A 20765-nucleotide genomic window follows, 5' to 3' on the forward strand; every position below is an offset into this window, starting at 1 on the left:
TGCAAGTACTTACTGCAGGAGTTCTATAGACTGGACTAAAAAAAAGGAGAGGAGAAAGCAGAGCAAGTCAAGCAGGAGAAAGGGAGTTGACTTTTCAGTTTGAAACCTTTCATCAGGACAGGGGGGCAGTGGGTGGGATTGATTGATGAATGCAGGTAGGTGATGGCTGTTTGGACACTGGGAGGGGTGGAGCAGATAGGTGGGAAGGAAGACAGGTTGAGTCATGCTAAGTGCATGTGGTGGGGTGGGGCTGGGCCAGGCCTAGAATGAGGAGAGACTTTATTAAAGGCTATATGCTTGAGGGTGGAGCAGAAGATGATGAGGTGTCCTTCCTCCAGTTTGTGTGTGGCCTTATTTTTGATGGAGGCTGCAGCCTAGATGGACAGACATGGGGGGGGGGGGGGGGGGGGGGGGGGGAGGGGGGAGAGAAGATGCAGAAGAGATGGTGTTGAAATAGCTGGCAACTAGGGAAGTAGGGTTGGCTATAACACTGCCCATAAGAAAGTTCTCTGAACCAGTTTGAGAGTTTATGCTCGAACTCTGATTTACAGGAGACCACACCACAAACAGGTGCAGTAAAATCAAAGAGGAAACCCAAATGACTCCCTGCTGTGAGGGGAGGGGAGGAAACAAGGATGTGGTTGAGGGCATTGATCATGGAGAGGGGTAATTGCAATCTTTGACATAAGATGTGTCATGGAGTGGATTCACTCATCCCTGGGAACAGATAGTGGTGGCAGAGTGATTGGGAACATGGGATTGCATTTTTGCAGGGGAAAAATGAAGGGTGGGATGTTCAAATCAAGGTGGCTGAGAGAGTCGGGGTTTGTAATAGATGCTAAGTCAGTTGCCAGAGATGGAGAGGTCCAAGAAGGGAAGGGAGGAAGGTGTGGGTGAAATAGATGCTGTTCAAGCTCCTTCTCATGGGAAGGAGGAGGCAGTGCTGATAAAGCGAAGGGGAAAATGGTACCAGCATAACTATGGAAGAGGGGCTGTTCCACATACCCTAAGAGGCAGACATAGCTCAGACCCATGGTCACCCCTCTAGTTTGAGAGAGGATTGAAAAGGAAACATTTAGGGCGAGGACCACTTATCAGGGAAACATAGGTGTAGAAAGATTGGATGCCCACGGTGAAGGGGAGGTGATGGGAGCTGGGGGAACTGCCAATTGGGGGCGGGTAGTGGTGGTCTTCCTGGATGTAAAAAAATAAGGAATAGGATGGAGGCTAGATAAGGAGATGAATTCAGTGGGGCAGAAGCAAGCAGAGATAATTTGTTGACATTTAGGGAGAAGATGGCAATTGGCAGCATGGGGTTGAAGGCACTGTTTAAAAAAAAAGGTGGTTGAGGCCATGAATGGGAGATCTGAGGCAAATGACTGGTATATAGCCTAGATTATTTGGTGATGAGGGGGTCAGGTTGTGATCAAGAGGCAGTAGGAGAGGGTCAGCAAGTTGGCACATGTCTTCAGCAAGGTAGTTTGGCACACAAAACTACCACACTTCTTGTCAGCTGGTTTGGGGTTGGAGTGGAAGGCTGATCAGATGGAGAGAAGTTGAAGCAGGTGAAAGGGGTGGAAAGATTCAGGTAGTTAAAATGTCACAAGAGTGAGGCAAAGCTGTTGGAATTGGCTAACTAGCTGGGGGTTAGGTTTGCCTTTGTGCAAACAGGGGAGGAAATTGCAGCAATAACTTGACATTTACGATTGCCAGGAAATGCCATTGAAATCTTTGGAAACAAATATTCAGTTGCAAGTGAAGCAGCTGCCATTTGTTTTTTTTTAAAAAATTGTAATTCAAAGAGGTGAAAAAAAATAGCCTTGGTAGAGAGGAAAAAGGAGGGGGCAGACCCCAGCAGAAAAGCATGAGGGGAGAAAAGATCAGCAATTAGGAAAGTTGACTTGAAGCAAGAAAAAAAATACAACGTGAGTTCTTAGATGATTTAGAGTCAGATGTATAGCATCGAAACAGACCCTTCAGTCTAACCCATCCATCCTGACCAGATATCCCAACCCAATCTAGTCCCACCTGGCCCAAACCCTTCCTATTCGTATACCCATCCAAATGCCTTTTAAATGTTGCTATTGTACCAACCTCCACCACTTCCTCTGGCAGCTCATTCCATACACATACCACCCAGTATGAAAAAGTTGCCCCTTAGGTCTCATCTTTCCACACTCACTGGAAGTTCAAGAATTCACTTCCTGAAGTAGTGAGAACTCAGGTGGGAGAACAGATTTAAAACTGCAAGATTAGCAGCTGAAATGAAGGATGATTGGAGTTGGTTCATAAATCAAAGTTTGAAATTGATGTTGGAAGGCAATCTGTGAAGGATAGAAATCCTCAAGTAGTTAGGGAAAGGAAGATCTTGTAGATGATAAAGATAATTTGCCACAGGATAAAAATAACAAACCTGAGGGCGACTGAAGTAAAAAGCAATAGAAGTAGTCACATGAAGTCAGTGTTGGTGGTTTAGAAAAAGCACTAGGGAGACATGAAAAAAAAGGATAAGCCAGAGTTTTGCTGAAGTGAGTGGGGGGGGAAAAGAAGAGAATTCACATGAAGGTGAGATCGAGTGCCTAGTGAAAAAGTAGAGAAGTGGTGGTGGGAGTACTAGAGAAACTCCGCTCAGGAATACAGTTAGTCCATGGCAATGATATTGTTGGATCACAAGTGGGACTGAACCTAGTGGTTGAAAAGCCAGTGGAACATCAGGCAACTAAAAAGGTATTACATGAAGTATATCCCAGGATTTTGACTGTGATAACAAGGTCAAAGCTTCAGGTTGAAGCTGAAGTGGGAATCACTTTGCTGACCATAAGGGGCGAGCCCACTAGAGATTTCCAGAGGGAATTCCATTATGCAGTATCACAGCTAAAAAAAAAATGTATAAGAGTTACTCAATAGGTACAAACTAGTCAAACAAATCTGATCATAGGTCAGAATTTTGTGAAGTTTTCCAGGAAAGTTATGGATAGCTTAAGAACAATTCAAATCCAATGCATACATCATCCAGAATTGCAGGGAGTATTTGACAGCAGCAAACTTCAAAAGACTATGTTGAGGGCTTATAAAATCAAGATTATCCAGACGATTGGAATAAAGGAATTCAGTTTGTACTTTTTGCAATTAAAGATTCATTTTGGTGCATCTATCAAATTCAGCTGATTTAAATTTTGGGGGCATAAGTAGTTGGTGAATCATCTTAGACCACATTTGGACTGTAATCTTTCCCTAAAATTTGGAGTGGGTAGTTGGCTAGACAACATTTAGTACAGTACGTGATGAAAACACAAAGCTGAGTAGTCAAAAATTCACTACTTTACCACCACTAGCAAAGTGTAGGTGAAACTTTGCAAAGGTTTAGTGGGCCTCAAAGCAATCAAGTGAGGTGAATAATTTGATAATAACACCAGATAGAAAAAAGTGTGAATATGCTCAAAAAGGGTACTTGATAGAAAAGCAAAAAAAGGGGAGAGTGTTACGGTTACACAGTGAAGACATTCCTCAATTAAACTGGACAAATGAGAAAGTTCTAAACTGAAAAGAATTACTGCATTAAACTTCCATAGGAAAATCAGAGATGGCCTGAAAGAGCCATTACAAATCACATGGTGAGATAGTGGAAAATAAACATTACACAGATATAGGAAGTGCTGTTCCAATTAAGCAACATTTTTATAGACTAGACCCTGCAGTTGATACAGGTTCAAAACAGACAGAACACATGCTCAAAAGACCATCTATTCAGTGAGATGCAGCAACTGGAGCTCACCTATAGTAAAATGGTGCCAAACCAGATAATACCCAACATTTGGGTGGGGACTATTAAAGTTACAAAAGCTGATTCTCAATAGTCGTCGACATGTGGAATAGGATATGAAAGTAGAGGTACAATTTTTTTTGTCCTAAGTTGGATTTACTCAGGATACTGGCATTTATCTGAAACAAAGAAGTTCAGCTTTCATGACTCTGAACATACTACCAAATTTAAAGTCATGCCAGGTGGCTCAGTGGTTAGCACTGTTGCCTCATAGCAAGAGACCCAGGCTTGATTCCAGCCTCTAGCAATCATCTGTGCCGAGTTTGCACATTCTCCTAGTATCTGGGAGAGTTTCCTCCGGGTGCTCTGGTCTCCTCCCAGAAGACCAAAATGTGCAGGTCTGGTGAATTGGCCATGCCAAAAATTGTCCATTGTTCAGGGATGTGTAGGTGCGTTAGGTGTAAAGTGTAGAGTAATAGGGATGGGGTCTGGGTGGGTTACAGAGGGTTGACGTGGACTTGTTGGGCTGAAGGGCCTGATTCAACACTGTAGAAATCTTATGAATTCTAAATCTCACAGCCACACTTCAAAGACTAACTAAAACGTTATTTATGAATTACCTAGTTGTGTGGTGTACTGATGACCTGATAATTTTTAGTCAGGTGAAAAGGAATATTTACTGCATCCACAGTCGTTTGATCAACTTTGGGAAACAGACTTGGTGATCAACCTGGCTCAGTGAGCTTGCAGAAGACCAAAGTCACATTCCTGGGCGATGTTATTGGACATGGACAGATGGCCCCCACACAGATGTGAAAGTGAAGGTTACTAGGGAGTTTCACATACCAAAGAGGGCAGTAGTACAATTCCTGGTATTGAGGGTTTTTATTTGAAGTTAGCACCAAATTTAGCAGTGTGGTTGCTCCACTGACTGACTTGAAGTGCTAAAAAAAGTTTCACTGGACAGAAGAAGTTTGACAGTCTGAAGGTGGTGTTAACTGCTGCTTCAGTATTTGCCACACAATTACACAAAGCCATTAAAAAAAGGTGGCTACTAATACGAATGATTGGGCATCAGTGCTGTATTCGTGTCATCTTATTGACAAGATCTTTTGGGTACTTTTCCAGAAAAGTAATCGATGAAAGCATTGCACTATTGAGAAGGAAACCTTGAGCTTGATGTTAGTGTTACAACATTTATATTGCAAGTTATGTTGTAGACAATTGTAAATACAGATCATAATCCTTGAATTCCTGTTGTTTGGATGGTTGAAGCAAGCTCCATCTAATTTGATAACTATACACTCATGACAGGATGAGAGAATGCAATTGATGACACATGATGATTTGCGACAGATGAGGCACTCCGTGGTGGGAAAAGAATCAGACCAGTAGTGAATTTTCATACATTGAGTCAATGTAATATATACCTTTTCATGTATACAGTCCAAGACCAAGGGTATTTTTTTTAGAAAACATTAAGCTGTACACTGTTGGTGCATGGTGCAGGGGGGGAAAAAAAAAAGGAAGAAGGTGGTGACTATACTGTGGCTTCAAGTTTGTCTTGTCTTTTTTTGTTGTAGTAGTAGTAAGGCAGAGGTACAGGACAGCTGACCAAAACCACCACAGTAAAAGCTGCTCAATGCTTTAAAAAAAGGTTGGAGCAATAGAAGTAGCCTGGAAGGATGGTGAAACCAGCCATCTCAGGCCAGGATTTTTTTTGTTTTTACATTTCCCTTTGAGCACTTGCTCTTTTGGGCACAAAGTGGAAGCTATTTATCCCATCTTGATTATAGCTAAAGTTGGGGGCTGAAAATGTGTTGCTGGTTAAAGCACAGCAGGTCAGGCAGCATCCAAGGAACAGGAAATTCGATGTTTCGGGCAAAAGCCCTTCATCAGGAATGAGGAAAATGTGTCCAGCAGGCTAAGATAAAAGGTAGGGAGAAGGGACTTGGGGAGGGGCGATAGAGATGTGATAGGTGGAAGGAGGTCAAGGTGAGGGTGATAGGCCGGAGTAGGGTGGGGGCGGAGAGGTCAGGAAGAGAATTGCAGGTTAGGAGGGCGGTGCTGAGTTTGAGGGAATCGACTGAGACAAGGAGCTCGGACCAACCAACCCAACCACCCCATGGCTCAACACTAACTCTCCCTCCCACTCCACCAAGGACATGCAGGTCCTTGGACTCCATTGCCAGAACATAACGGTTGGAGGAAGAGCGCCTCATCTTCCGCCTGGGAACCCTCCAGCCACAAGGGATGAACTCAATTCTCCAGTTTCCTCATTTCCCCTCCCCCCACCTTGTCTCAGTCGATTCCCTCTAATTCAGCACCGCCCTCCTAACCTGCAATTTTCTTCCTGACCTCTCCGCCTCCGCCCCCACCCCACTCCAGCCTATCACCCTCACCTCCTTCCACCTATCACATCTCCATCACCCCTCCCCCCTACCTTTTATCTTAGCCTGCTGGACACTTTCCTCATTCCTGATGAAGGGCTTTTGCCCGAAACGTCGAATTTCCTGTTCCTTGGATGCTGCCTGACCTGCTGCGCTTTAACCAGCAACACATTTTCAGCCTCTGATCTCCAGCATCTGCAGACCTCACTTTTTACTTGTAAATTATGCTGTAATAGTGTACAAGACCTAAAATTCTGCACACCTGCAAGATTGCTTAAATCAATTTCCATGTTTATAAATATACATGAATATGCAAATGCAACACAATCTAACTGGATATTTAACATGTATTCTGCTTCTTGACAACTAACCCAAATCAGATACAGACTTATGCAATTGCATCAATGATTTGCAAATATTTACAATGTACCAATTTTGTACCTGTAAAACAGCAAGTTTGTATCATGTACATGGAGCTTTTGGTGACCAGATATTGCAAAAACATTTACAGCCAACTGCTTTCTCTGCCATGTAGTCAGTCATGTGGGCAGAGCAGTCAGTTCTCACACAACATTTCATTAATGCAATGACGACCAGACAGTTAAAAGATGCTTAGAGAGGAATTAAAGAGCAGGGCCCTCTTGTGATGCAGTGATATTATCCCCACTCTTGCACCAAAGCTCAACTCCCACCTCCTTGGGGGAGGTGTGTATAGTAACATCTGAACAGGATGATCAGAAAAGTAGGCTAAAATGAAAGGAGGGTCAACGATTGGAGAGGACACCAGAATTAACTGCACTTTTTTCCACATTGCACAATAGGATTGTTTACATTCATCCAAGAAGGGCTTCACTTTAACATATCCAAAAGACAGTACCTCCAATGCCATGCTCCCTCCAGACTACACTAGAACATCAGCCTTTTAGTTTTGTACTCCAGCCCCAGACTAGAACCTGAACCTGTAAGTTTCCATTTCAGAAGTCAGTGCTACTATCTGAGCCACAGATGATAGCACTGAAAGACAGGCTCACTATTTGGTTCTAATGTATTGAACTATTTCTGTTCAGGTAAAAATGTGATGAGTTATGGTGCACCAGAACAACTCTTCAGGTGGCCTCAAAATTCATGAATAAATGGTTTTTCACTCATTTAGAAAATTCAAAAATGCAAGGGAAATGCAATCAAATTTAGTGAATGCTTTCCTAGAAAGCATTTGTTCAACCTTTATATCTAAAAAGAGAACCTTTTTAAAAAAACAGGGGGGGGGGGGCAATTTTGAATACAGTTTAAAAAAAAAATCAGGAATCACAGTACAATATTTTTAAAGTGCTCTAGAATGCATTTAAATTACTGCCTAGTTGCAAACCTTAAAACACTTCCAGAATACAGTCAGCTTATTTGGCCACAGCAAGATAATCTCCAAAGCTTTCTTAAAGGGATGCAGGGAGTGGGAGGAGTGGAGAATGAAATTGCAATGATTTCAGTTTTGATTATCTAAAAGCATGTGCAATTGAGTAATTAATTGCAATGCATTCTCCCAAAACTCTAGCTGGCCAACAAAAACCAAAGAAGTGTGGTGGGGCAAGAATGGTAGATTTTCCTTCATTTAAAAGCTATATTAAGTCCATTACTGGCTTTAAAAATTGAGGGGTCTTCACAGGAAAAAAAAATGTATTTTCACAGCCACTGAACATATTTTCTATTTTGTAAATCTTAATGCTGCCTTCCTATAATTAGACCATATTGCTATCCTTGATAGGTACACAGCTGTGGGGTTCAGTTCACCAAGTGAAAAAAAACCATTAATGTCTGCAAGTTCAGACCTACTTTTTCCCCAGAAAAACCTAAAAGAGGGCTATAGGCAGAAAAAACAAATTCAATTCCAGACCCAGAAGAGATTTAGTTTGATACTCAGTTACATGTACGAGTAAAAAATAGCTTAAAAACTCATTTATAGAAGGCATTTTAATGTCCATACCATACAGGAAGTGGTTCTGGCAATACACAGTAAGTGTATTCACTTGGTTTAGGAAACAAGCTTGTGTATAGAGCAAGCACCCATACACAATGAGTAGATCAGTTTAAGACAAGATCAAATATTAGCCTGGAAGTTAGAACTCCACTGTTTGAGTTTAGAGTATTGATTTTGTGTCTGCAGGGAGTAGATGGAAGCTCAGAACATACAGTACAGGCACAGGCAGACACACACACACACCCCTTTGATCTGAAAGACATCATCCCTGATCTTGCAGCACTCCATACCATACTAGTGAGTTTTCAAGAGAGTGTACAACATTCTGTGTTTGGTCCCAAAGTCCTGGCCCCATCTATGCACACTTCTTGCTTCTAATTCATTAATCCTATTAACACTAAAATATTAGCCCTCTCCTTCAACTAATGAGCCCTTAATCTTCAGTGCAGAACTTAAGGAATGCTTTAACAATGCAGCTTATACGGTATCAATTTTATCTTTATTGAATTCACCCTGGAGTAAAAATCTGTCAGATATTAAAACGTACAGGGAGAGGGTACCATTGTATGTTCAATTTAGCAGTTTACTGCAAATAAAAACAGGAAAGTATTTAACTTCCTGTTTACAAGAAGAAAGTTGGATGGTCGAAGCAGTCTGCTGACACTGAACTTGTAACTTTAGCCATCTCTAGCTAAAATACATTCCAGAATCAGTACAACACTGAATACTGCATTCAATTCTGTTCTCCCTCCTATTGGAAGGCATTATGAAACTTGAAAGAGATCAGAAAAAAAAAGTTTGCAAGAATTAGGTTGAACAGGTTGGGGCTGTTTTACTCTGGAGGGAAAGTAGCGAGGGGTGACCTTATACCATTTATAAAAAAGGTCGAAGGGGTATGGATAATGAATAGCCATGGTCTTTTTCCAAGGTAGGAGTCTCCAAAACAGAAGGGGTGTAAGCTTAAGGTGGGAATATTAAAAAAAAATAGCACTGGAGAGATGACTGAGGGTTGTGCATGTATGGAACAAGCTGCCAAAGTGGAGGCAGCTGGTACAATTACAGCTTTCAAGGTATCTGCGTTAAGATACATGTACACTGTACCTTTGTTAAAAGCTAGTGGGACTACCTGACAGCACCAAGTGTTCTGAACAAGATACAAATGCATCTTGTCAGCAGCATGGTGGTCAGAACTCAGGTACCTGTCAAGAGAAGGAGCTGGCACAAATAAAACCTGGAGAACAAATCTAGAAGTTAAGATTTAACCACTGGCTGGTTTAGAAATTTGAATTTTCAGTAAATCTTAATGGGGGGGGGGGGGGGGGGGTTAAATCTGACAAATATTGAAGATAGAGTTGTAAAAAGTTAGTGGTTAATATTCTGTTATACTTTAGTCATTTCATTTCAATGAGTTCTTGGCCTCCAATTTTCAGAGATCACTGCACAAGATAAACCACGTTGCTGATTTAAAGCAAAGCAGGAGAGAGTGTTTACCCATGCTATGACATATGCATGGGTATATGAAAAGGCTCGAGTGTGATGTGTACCAAATGCTGGCAAATGGGACTAGGTTAAATTCAGAATATCTAATCAGCATAGTTGATTTGCACTGGAGGGGCTGATGGTGCTGTATGGCAGTCTGGAGGTGGATGCAATCAGTAGGTTTCAAAAATAAAGCAAAGCAAAAGATTTGGGAACACCACACAATTTAAATGTTAGAGGCAAATTGAAGTCTTCGACAAAACATCTGAAAGTTTGAAGTTGTTTATACCAAGATTTTCTCTGCACATGCAAACAAAATATTTTTAATGTAGAAAAATGCATTTTCTTCTGTGTGGAATAAATGCAGCTAGAATTAAACAGGCACTCACTTGGACATTAAGCCGGACAAAATGGACCAAGTAAAACAAACAGTCACTGACTAGATAGTGAGGGTTCGAATAGCCTGTTTGCAAAGATTTACACTGGTCTATAGCAGGAAAAAGTGGAGACCCAAACATACAGGTTTAAAAGATGTGCTTTGTTTAAGACAAGATATAACCAATGCTTTGCAGGTTTATTGCAAGTGATATTCAGATGAGAATGCAAAAAATCTGAATGTCCTGATTAAGATTCAATCAGCCAAAAACAAAGGAAACGCTTTAGTGCATGTGGTGTTTTGAAGTAAAAACACCAAAAAAAAGAGTTGGGTGAGGCTTAGGAAGACTAGATTCCCCATGGAAAAGTCAGTGGGGATATGGTGCACACTGAACTGCTGAAAAGACTGAAAAATGGAGAAGTGTAACCAAATTAGATTCTACTTTTGGAATAATTGAAATATGTGCAGACTTCAAAAATTCAGCCATTATTTCCTAAAACTGCATACAAAAAAAAATTTGTCAGGTGCTTGCAGTTCACACTCCTTCCCCAATTAAACAAGGGGGCGTTCTAGACCACAAAAAACTTCCACATCCATTAGAGACCATTATTCAGATCTCCAATGGCTATCATAACCCACTGGTTAAAAATTTGTATTGTCTCCATGGCAAGCATGGTTGTTGCCTAGCCACTGGAAAGAAACTCTGGTGCCAATTCATCAGGATTGGTTGAAGTGGGAACCAAACCAGCTGATTTTCAAAGAGAGTCAGTCAGTCAATTTAATCTAAGATTGTATCATCTGCTGAAATGTCTCAAATTTTAGATTAACCACAACTTTTTCCTCAATGTTAATTCATGGACACAGGGAACAAGTCAACCCAGTCAATGTATCAAGTTGCAGTGGTGATAAGATTGGGTAGTTGTATGTGAGCCAGAAACAGTTAATTCACCATATAATAGTTTTAAATCGGATTAATTCTTCCCCATTGCTTCTATTTACAAACATTGCGATTTCATAAGCCAATGCAATAGCTGCATCACTTGGAGCAAAAAACTTAAACAGGCATAAGATAACTTACTAATCCAAGCTTCTGAACTGAAGACAGCAAAGAGGTCATACTCATCCAAGGGAAGCAGAGTTAAGAATGTCAACTAGCAGCACGTGATCTAAATAGGCAGCAACATGGGAACAGGATACCTGCCACAATCTTAAAGGCCCAGATAATAAGACAAAAAAAAGGAAGAGTTCTCACATATTCTCAGAAACAAAAAAAGTAGAACGCATTGCTTTTGAACTTATTTCTTCCCCCAACACAATGATGTGCAGCATGAAAACAGACCCTTTGGTCTGATTCAATGCAGACCTGATATCCTAAAATCAACCTAGGCCATTATCCCTCAACACTTCCTATTCATTTACCCACCTAGATGCCTTTTTATAAAAAAGGTTGTAAATTGTACTAGCCTCCATTCCCTCTGGCAACTCGTTCCACACATTTTTTGTGATGAATGTTGTCCCTCTGGTCCCTTTTTGAAAACCTTACCCCATATCTTATACACTGATTTTGAACTCCCCTACTTGTGCTGGGGGGCTATTGACCCTATTCAGGCCATGGATTTTAAAAGCCTCTACAAGTCACCCCTCAGCCTGACACCAGGGGAAAAAACCTCTCCCTATAGCTCAAATCTTTGTAAATCTTTTCTGGACCCCAAGATCAGAATTGAACAGTATTCCAAAACGTGGCTGAACCAGTGTGCTGCACATCCACAACCTGACATCTCAATTTCTAAATGCACTGGCCAATGACCAGTGAGTAAAGTGTACCAAATGCCTTTCACACCATGTTGTTATTTACCTGCAGTCCACTTTCCAGACACTATGAACCTGCATCAAGATCTATTTGGTACCCTCCAGAGGCCCAATATTCACTCAAGCCCTAGATTGGGCTGAGGCGCAGGTAGTCTTTAATGTAGATAATGAGGTGCGCCTTTTTGGAAAGACCATTGGAGTCATCATACTCAAGTGTTCACTGACCACATGACCAATTTTGGTAGTATCAAACCACTATATTCAAATAGTTTTTATATAAACTGATGAAAAGCAGTAGACCCAGCACTGATCTTTGTAGTACATAGTTGGTCACAGATGTCCCAACCTAAACGCACTCCTTTACCATTGTCTGCTACCTTCAAGGAATGTTGCATCCAATAGACTAGATCCCTTTGTATTCCATGCAACCTAGCATTACTAACCAATCATGCAGAACTGTCATTCAACAACATCTACTATTCTGCCTTCAAATCTGGTCATTTAAAAGTTAGTGAGCCACAGGACATATGGGAAGTGTTTATTTAAATTCACTCGTGATCCAAGCAACAGTGCCAGCATTTGTTGCTCATCTCTAGTTGTCTTTCAGAAGGTGGTGGGGAAAAAAAAAAATCCAGGATTTTGACCCAAAGAGAAATGATACTGAACAAATTGAAATGTCTATCAAAGTCAGTATATTTAGCAGTTTAAAAAAGCTTGCAGGTGATGGACCCTCCAATTATATGCAGCTTGATCTGTCCTTCTGAATGGTAGTGGTCATGGATTTGAAAAAGGTTGTTTAAAAATTTGTAATTCTTAATTTGGAAGAAATATTAACTTATGAAGTTGCATATTAAAAGTGTTTGTCCCATGCTATAGAAATGGGCAGTGCAAAATTCAACTTGAGATGCACATTTAGGGAGCCATAAAACTTAGGCAACAATACAGCATGTAACTGTACACGGTTGGTTGCTACCCCAAACTTTGACCAAGGCAGCCAGATTTGGCTGATGCACTGATCTTATGAAATGAAAGCAGTAGCAAAATAATCAATCTTTAACTTGGAGGTGCTACGCTGAAATATAGTTGGGTACTGGAGATAGGATCAGGGCAAGGGGGAAGTCAAACATCAGTCCATTTTTTAGTATGTGAAGATAATCTATTCAGCTCAATATTTCATATCCTCACGAGGAAGATAGCTCAATACATTTTTAAAAAGTTGTTCATATCAACTTGTATTGTATGTCCCAAAAGATTAGAGCCAAAAATGAAACTGGACAAAAAAAGTTACCACACAAGTACATTAAATTGACATCAAAACAATGAGGAAAAATTGATTTTTAAAACTGCTAGTTTTACATGTTAAACTCAAATCAGTTTATACTGTACAATGAAAATAATGTCTTGCAACTCAGATTATAGGAAGTGTCACAGTGCAAAAATGCAGAATTGGGAGCATTGAACATAATTCGTATAAATTCAATTGCATAAGAAATGATTCTCAAGTGAAATTTAAAAAACAATGAGGGAGCGTAAAGAAGATCACAACTTAATTATCTTCATGCTCCCAAAAGAGCAAAGACAATTGAAAGTCAATTTTGGTCATATCCTGCTCATGATTGCAATATGCAAATAATTCATTATTAAAGTTGACATCTAAATGTCAATATGGATTTGCGCTCATGAAACTGGACCAAGACCTTGACAAAAAAAAACATTTCAGCTGTATAACAAAATTAAATCTACTCAAAACCTTAAATTCTTTTAAAATGTAAACAAACAATTCTCAGAACAAAAAAGTTTCAAACTTCAGTTATCATACTCCCAGTAAGGCATTCTCTTGGTGAACTGTTCAGAGGTATATGCATTAGAAAAAAAAACTTAGTTTGAAACAGGAAGAGTGCAAGAGTTTACCTTCTACAGGTGAAGTTTTCAACCGTGTGCAAAGTCCTTCGACATCTCCATAACACTCTTCTATTTTTTGCACAGCCTCCATCGATCGCAGTTCCATAAGATCACGAAGCTCCACGAGCGTGCAACCAAACTGCCCTTCATCATGATCATCAATTGCTTTTCTTGGGAGATACTTCACTGTATTATTCATATCATCCATGTTTGAAAATCCTTAATGTAAAATCTTAAGGTGGCAAAAAACTTGCAGTAATCCTGCCAAACTAGATTCCAAGTGTGATTCCTCCAGATAACATTGATCAGTAAAGAAAGTGCATATTATCTGACGTGATTACTTGAAAATTCCAATATTTAACAGACTTGCTTCCATATTCACTTTTTATGCAATCCTTCAGTTCAAACACACTGCAAGAGAAAAAAAAAAGTGCAAATTTAATTAAAATTTGTACACAACCAGAAACTGGTCTTTAAAATAAAGCCTGTGGATAAGCTTCATCATTTGACTCATTTGTAAAGTGATAGAGGCAGCAGGTACATGGGGACAAAGTTCCTGTAAGCTCTGCACCATCCTGACTTGAAAATAAGTGCCATTCCTTCACTTGCCAAAACCCCAGAATTCCTGCTTACATGGCATTGTGGATCCATCTCAAGCACATGGCTAACTGGCTCAAGGAGGCAGTTCACTAAAAGGGCAACTAGTGCTGACACAACAAGCAACATCCAAATCCTATGAGTGAGTGAATGAAACAAAATAAAAACCTACTCCATCCTACCTATAGCCAAAAACTCTTAAGTCATGTTAACCTATTCTGCACTAAAACCTCACTTTCCTCAAATAATTCCTTGTGCAAATCCAACTCAATTGCATTAAAAAGCTGAATTTGTTGCCAAGTCAGTGAAAAAAAATTAAGAGTTCTCGTGTAGAGATAGGGAATTGCGAGACTAAGGGCTACATTAAGATTAGAGGGGAGATTTAAAAAAGATCTGAGGAGCATTTCAAGAACAGATTGGGTCATGCATGGAATGAACTTCAAGTGGAGGACATGGATACAATTGCAACATTTAAATGACATTTGGATAAGTACATGAATTGCAAAGGTTTGAAAGGATATGGGCTAGGAGCAGGCAGATGGGACCAGTTTAGTTTGGGATTGTTTGGCATGGACTGGTTGGACCAAAAGGGCCTGTTTCTATGCAGCATGGCTGTGTGACTACGACTCAATGTCAGAAAGTGTCTACTTGCATAGGTGAGTTTTTTTTTTAAAAAACTTGTGGTAAAAGGAAAAGGTTGGTGTTCATTACAGTAGACTCAAATCACTAGCACCTTTTTGAAAAACCAAAATGTTCAATTTCAATGTAAACTAGTCAAATTTATTGCAGACTCTAGTTTGCTGAACACAGTTGAGATCTGAAAAACCAGTGTGCTATTACACTTCAGAAGATGAGGAATCCACTGGAGAGTTATATCTTAGCTGCCAGAAGCATGATTCAAACATTGCTAAGTTATTCCTTTTGGCTTGTTTAAAAGAGAGCACTTTTGCAACAGGAGCTACAATTTAGATAAGGCGCTGCATTTTGAAAATTCAAATCAGATTAGTGGTAAGGTTGGATGGAGCATTGCTGAACAAAGACCTTCGAGTGCATGGGCATAGTTACTTGAAGGTAGGATCTCAAGTAGATAGGATAGTAAAGACAGCATTTGGTATGCTTTTCTTTATTGGTCAAAGTATTGAATACAGAAGTTGGAAGGTAATGTTGAGGCTGTATAGGACATTGCTTAGACCACTGATGGAATATGGCATGCAATTTGTCTCTGTCCTATCAGAAGGATGTTGTGAAACTTGAAAGGGCTCAGAAAAGATTTAAGGATGTTGCCAGGGTTGGAGGATCTGAGTTATAGGGAGGGGCTGAACAGGCTAGGACTGTTTTCCCTGGAACATCAGAGGCTGAGGGGTAACCTGATAGGAGGTTTATGGCCATGGATAGGATAAGTAGACAACATGAGGATGAGGAAATTTTTATATATATATATATATATATATATATATATATATATATATATATATATATATATAAAAACAGTAGTGACATAAGAGATGACATTTTCATGCAGAGGTGGTGTGCATGGAATGAGCTGCAGCTGCCAGGGCAAAGTGGAGGCTGGTAAATTTGCAACATTTAAAAAAAAAAGAGGCAGCAGCATCCGGATGGGTATATGAATAGGGAAAGAGGTTGAGGGGGATATGGGCAGAGATTAGGTTGGGATATTTGGTCAGCATGGATGAGTTGGACTGAAGGGTCTGTTTCCATGCTGTACATCTATGACTATATAGACATTTTACAATGATAATATTTCCCTTACAGGGAGTAGTCAGTAGGCAGAGGAAAGGGGGTAAACTCAAAACCAAGTGAGCAAATATGGTTTTTCCCCTCCAAGAGGAATATTCGTTGGCTACCATAAAAAGAGGGTGGTGCTTTGATTGGGCATGCAAGGATGGGCAGCACAAGTCCAATGTTGAGCAGTTGATAATGGCAGTGCAAAACAGTTCTAAGTGCTGACTCTAGGCAATGCATGCCTTGGTCTAAAAAAAAGTGGGGGAAACCAATCTCAAATCATCCAAAAATGATTTAACCTAACTGGCAGAGATATTCAGATTTGACTTTTGTAGACAGACACCGACAAGCCCAGAATAATGCAAGCATGACTGATGCAAATTAGAGCTTGAACCTGGAAGTATTAGGTCATTCTAGCCAAGTGATAGAATTAAGATTTTGCTTCAGCAAGCACAATTCAAATCTGAATCAAAATATTACACAAACCCTATAATCAGAATTCTGATCACCAAAATATAACTTTACCGTGATTCTTATTAGAGTACAATCTTACCTCTCCCACATCTACACAAGACAGTTGCTCTGAAAATTGAAGTTCCTAGGAACTCTGGGGAAAGTAGAGCAGATTCAGTGTTTTATGAACACTTTCAAGAGGCTAAGTGTCTGTCTTTACTTCAAGCTCTCATCTCCTAAAATGATATTGAAAACATCGCATGCTGCTTCCTGATTCTCTATGGGACAAACTAACATCAATTCAATGCTGGCCTTGTCGTCATTGTCGAAACTAAAAACTCAGAAATCAGTCCAATGTTTGTGCAGCAAGTTAAAAGCAAAGTTTAAACAGCTCATGAACATTAGTCTCTTGATATGGTAGACATTTGTGTCAGCTGCATAATCTTGTTTCTTGACTACAATTAACATATCTAAAGTCTTGATGGTAAGATGTCATGTTAGGTATTGAAATAAATTCAATGTAATGCACAGAAAGTAAGATCACAAACATCATAGTATACTTAAGACTGGTAATAGTATTGAAGGAAGAAATTAAATGGGGCAACCTCTAGCCAAATTTGATTGTCAAGTTCAATATAGCTGCTGACAATAGGAGTTTAACACCACTGCAACAGGTGATCAAAGAATGGGACTAAAAAAAAGGTGCCCAAATCATAGCAAAGTGAATGTGAATTTACATCTGGAACAGGTTATACTTGATCGAGACTGCTCAGTACTGGTACGGTATGCTCAAAATAGAAAATTCCAAATGGCTGGCATACTTCACCTAAAAACCAGCACTCTCAATAAAACTGTCAATGTCAAATCCAGTTCAATCCTCAAGATTGATTCTTTTATCTGAATCACTTTTCTAGCTCAATATAGTGGAATGCATTAGTCAGTTCTGGAGTGTTAAATTGAAGGCTTTGGTTCATGATCTATGAAAAGAGTGAAAGGCTATTTGGCTGGTATTTGCAAACTACAAAGTGATAGCTGTAACAGGTAAGTGGCTAGTAAGTTATATTGTTTGCATGACTGGAATTCAACTTTTTTTGGGGAAACAAAAAAAAAGCTCTGCCATTTTATGGCTTCTTAAAACTAGGCATTATGCGCAGAGATCAATTGTTATTGAGTTTCTGGCACTATTGTGGAAAGTGTCGAAAAGCACCGACTCCACAGGAAGGTTTTGACGGTCAATGTCCAGAGGAAATTCCCCTCCATCTTCAAAGATGGTGGGCTAATGTGCAACAAGTTGAACAAACATATTCAGGATACAGTTATTCTCAGGTGAAAAAGGCCAATGCCACTCTGCTCAAAGTATACTGCCTTGAAGAGTATTCTGGCTAGACTTCAGGGTGTTAGCATTCAACGATTGAAAAACAGTTCAACATAATTCACTAGTTTCATTACATGGCTGCAATGTTATTTATATTTATCCTCCACTAATAAGGTTCAAGTACAAACAGTAACATGTTACCTTGCATTGAGAGATCCTATGTATCAACAAAGTGTATCAACACTGAACAAGCAATTCAGAGTGTTACAATTAGAATCTTGGAGATTTCATGTTGAGAAATGCACATGTACCCAGCATACAATCCAGGTTCCTTAAAGTGGCAATAGTATCCTAAAAACTTAAAACCCAATACAAAATTATTCAGCCACTAGCTGAATCTAATTACTCAGTCCAAGGCCTGAACTCCTCCCATTAGTTATATAGTAAAACAGTTTGATTATGGTTAGTCATTCAAATTCCATTTGTATTTAATGGGAAGACGGCAGCAAATAGATCAAAGCCCGATCACATTCCTTCTAGGCCTTATCCAGTAGGAATTAGGCCATTCAGCCCATAGAGGCTGCGCCACCATCCAAGCATGGCCAATCTACTGAACCCCATTCTCCTGCTTTTGCCCCCATAACCCTTGATATTTAAACCTCAGCCTTAAAATATATTCAATGACCTGGTCTCCACAGCCTGAGGGGAAGAATTCCATAGATTCCCCAATTTCTGGTGGATGTTTCTTATCTCCGTTCTAACAGCACTCTTCCCTTTAACACTATGCCCTAGGGTCCTAGACTCTAAGGCAAACATCTTCCCAGCATCTTTGTAAAGTTCATTCAGTAATCTATGTTTTGATTAGATTCCTCCCCCTCCCTTATCCTTCCAAACACCATTGACTGTTCTGTATTCCAAGCATCATTTGCTAGTAGATACATGCTGGTGGGGACAAGTTTGCTCATGAGTGGTTAATACTAGACCCAGTCGGTCAAATTGCTATCTGCAAGATTGAAGCAGTTTTAGGAACTATTTTTTGTCAATTTCAATTGTTTCAATCACATAATTAAGCATCTTTGTTTATTTTCATTACACTAAAAACAAGAATTATACATCTTTCAAGTTTATAGGGGATCAAAAGCAAAAAAAAAAAGCACAAGTTCACACTGCAAGATAGATTTGAGCAAACAGTTTTATTCAACACATTAAAATCTGGACTGATAGTCAGATGGAATTACAAGTCTTAAATAATCAATGTGTTCAAATTGTTCAAGCTTTGCAGCAGTTTGACTAAGTCACCTGAGCCCAGATATTAGGTTGCATCTGAAAGTTTCATTTACATACATACTGAAGTATTAAGATGAACTCAAAAGCCTCACTGTTAAGATCACAAACAAACATGGTGTTAAATTGCTTTATACCACATCACTTCAAATACTGGTTAGTTTACAAACTTCAAAATGTCACATCTGTAAACGTGACAGGAAGTAATCCAGGAGAACTACTGGAGAAAAGTGCATAATTTAAAAAATCATGAAGGCAAAGCAAGAGCAAAGAACCTTTGCCTCTCCAATGGGGATTTTATTGACGAGAATAGGTAAAAAAATTCCAAACAATTTCTAATGGCATTTTTTAAAATTTAGTGTTTGAAGAAACAAGAGTCTACATCAGATTGTTAAATATCAAGCAACACAGTCTACTCAGTTCTCCATTTAGATTCCACAGAGAGAGTAGGAAGGGTATCGAATGCTTTGCCTGCTATAGTAGATTTGCCAACTTTAAGTAGTCATTGGACAAGCATAAGGATGTACATGGAATGTGTAGGTTAGATGGGCTTCAGATTGATATGACAGGTTGGTGCAGAGGGCTGAAGGGCCTGTACTGCACTGTTATGTTCTATGACCACAGTTCATAACCTCATTAGGACCTTGGCAAGGCCAAACAGAATAATTTCCTTCATTCAAAAAAAGGGAGGAGATACTGTGGTGCCAAGGAGTCCTGATAGAACTGAAGTCAATGGCAATATGGGAGTAGGGTGGAGGAAGAGAAGGAGATATCTTTTGCAGCTCAACAAAAGAATCTCACCAGGTCAAACATCTCAACCCAAGGGCATTGAACTAATTTAGTTCAAAGTGTCCGAGGCCTAAAGTCTCATCTAGAAGTCAGGAATGTGATTGAATATTCACATGCCTGGAAGGGCTTGGTTACAGCCACATTCCAGGTGCACCACCTTAAAATACACTTCAAAAGAGCAGTAGTGGCAGAGATGCTAGTACCCACCAAGTCAAAAGAGTCAGGTGTACAGCACGGAAACAGACCCTTTGGTCCAACCCACCCACGCTGACCAGATATCCCAACCCAATCTAGTCCCACCTGCCAGCACCCGGCCCATATCCCTCCAAACCCTTCCTATTAGTATACCCATCCAAATGCCTCTTAAATGTTGCAATTGTACCAGCCTCCACCATTTCCTCTGGCAGCTCATTCCATACATGCATCAACCTGTGTAAAAAGATTGCCCTGTAGGGTTCTTTTGTCTTTCCCCTCTCACCCCAAACCTATGCCCTCTAATTCTGGACTCCAAATCCCTGGGAAATGACTTTGCCTATTTACCCTATCCATGCCCCTCAAATTGTGTAAACTTCTAAAAGTCACCCCTCAGCCTCCAACACTCCAGGGAAAACAGATACACGGCATCAATTCACCAAATCTCCCTTCACAATACTTACTAAACCTAAAAGTAGAATTAGGGTAAACAGAAGGAAACACCACTTCAGAATCATGGAGACAAACCAGGCAATCTTTAAAATTATATTACCATTTCTTGATCTCCAGCAGCCCACTACCACAGCAATTTAGGATGAGCAATAAATACTACCTTCAAAAAAGATTCACACCTCAAGCTTTTCTGAAACTACATATGCAACTTAAGTATTGGATATTTACAACTGCTCTAAATTAAAAAA

General features: G+C 39.9%; 1 protein-coding gene across 5 annotated transcripts in view; it reads right to left on the reverse strand.

Moving 5' to 3' along the window:
- LOC132824868 (plasma membrane calcium-transporting ATPase 1-like) overlaps nt 1-20765 on the reverse strand; it is a 109048-nt gene that overhangs the window by 72220 nt on the left and 16063 nt on the right. For all 5 annotated transcript variants that reach the window (XM_060839673.1, XM_060839672.1, XM_060839675.1 and 2 more), the window contains exon 2: nt 13701-14102. In XM_060839673.1, coding sequence (XP_060695656.1) covers nt 13701-13899 — 199 coding nt within the window. In that variant the 5' untranslated portion in view covers nt 13900-14102. The remainder of the gene's footprint in view (nt 1-13700; nt 14103-20765) is intronic.

Source organism: Hemiscyllium ocellatum, chromosome 19 (assembly GCF_020745735.1).
Source record: "Hemiscyllium ocellatum isolate sHemOce1 chromosome 19, sHemOce1.pat.X.cur, whole genome shotgun sequence".
Classification (NCBI taxonomy): Eukaryota; Metazoa; Chordata; class Chondrichthyes; order Orectolobiformes; family Hemiscylliidae; genus Hemiscyllium; species Hemiscyllium ocellatum.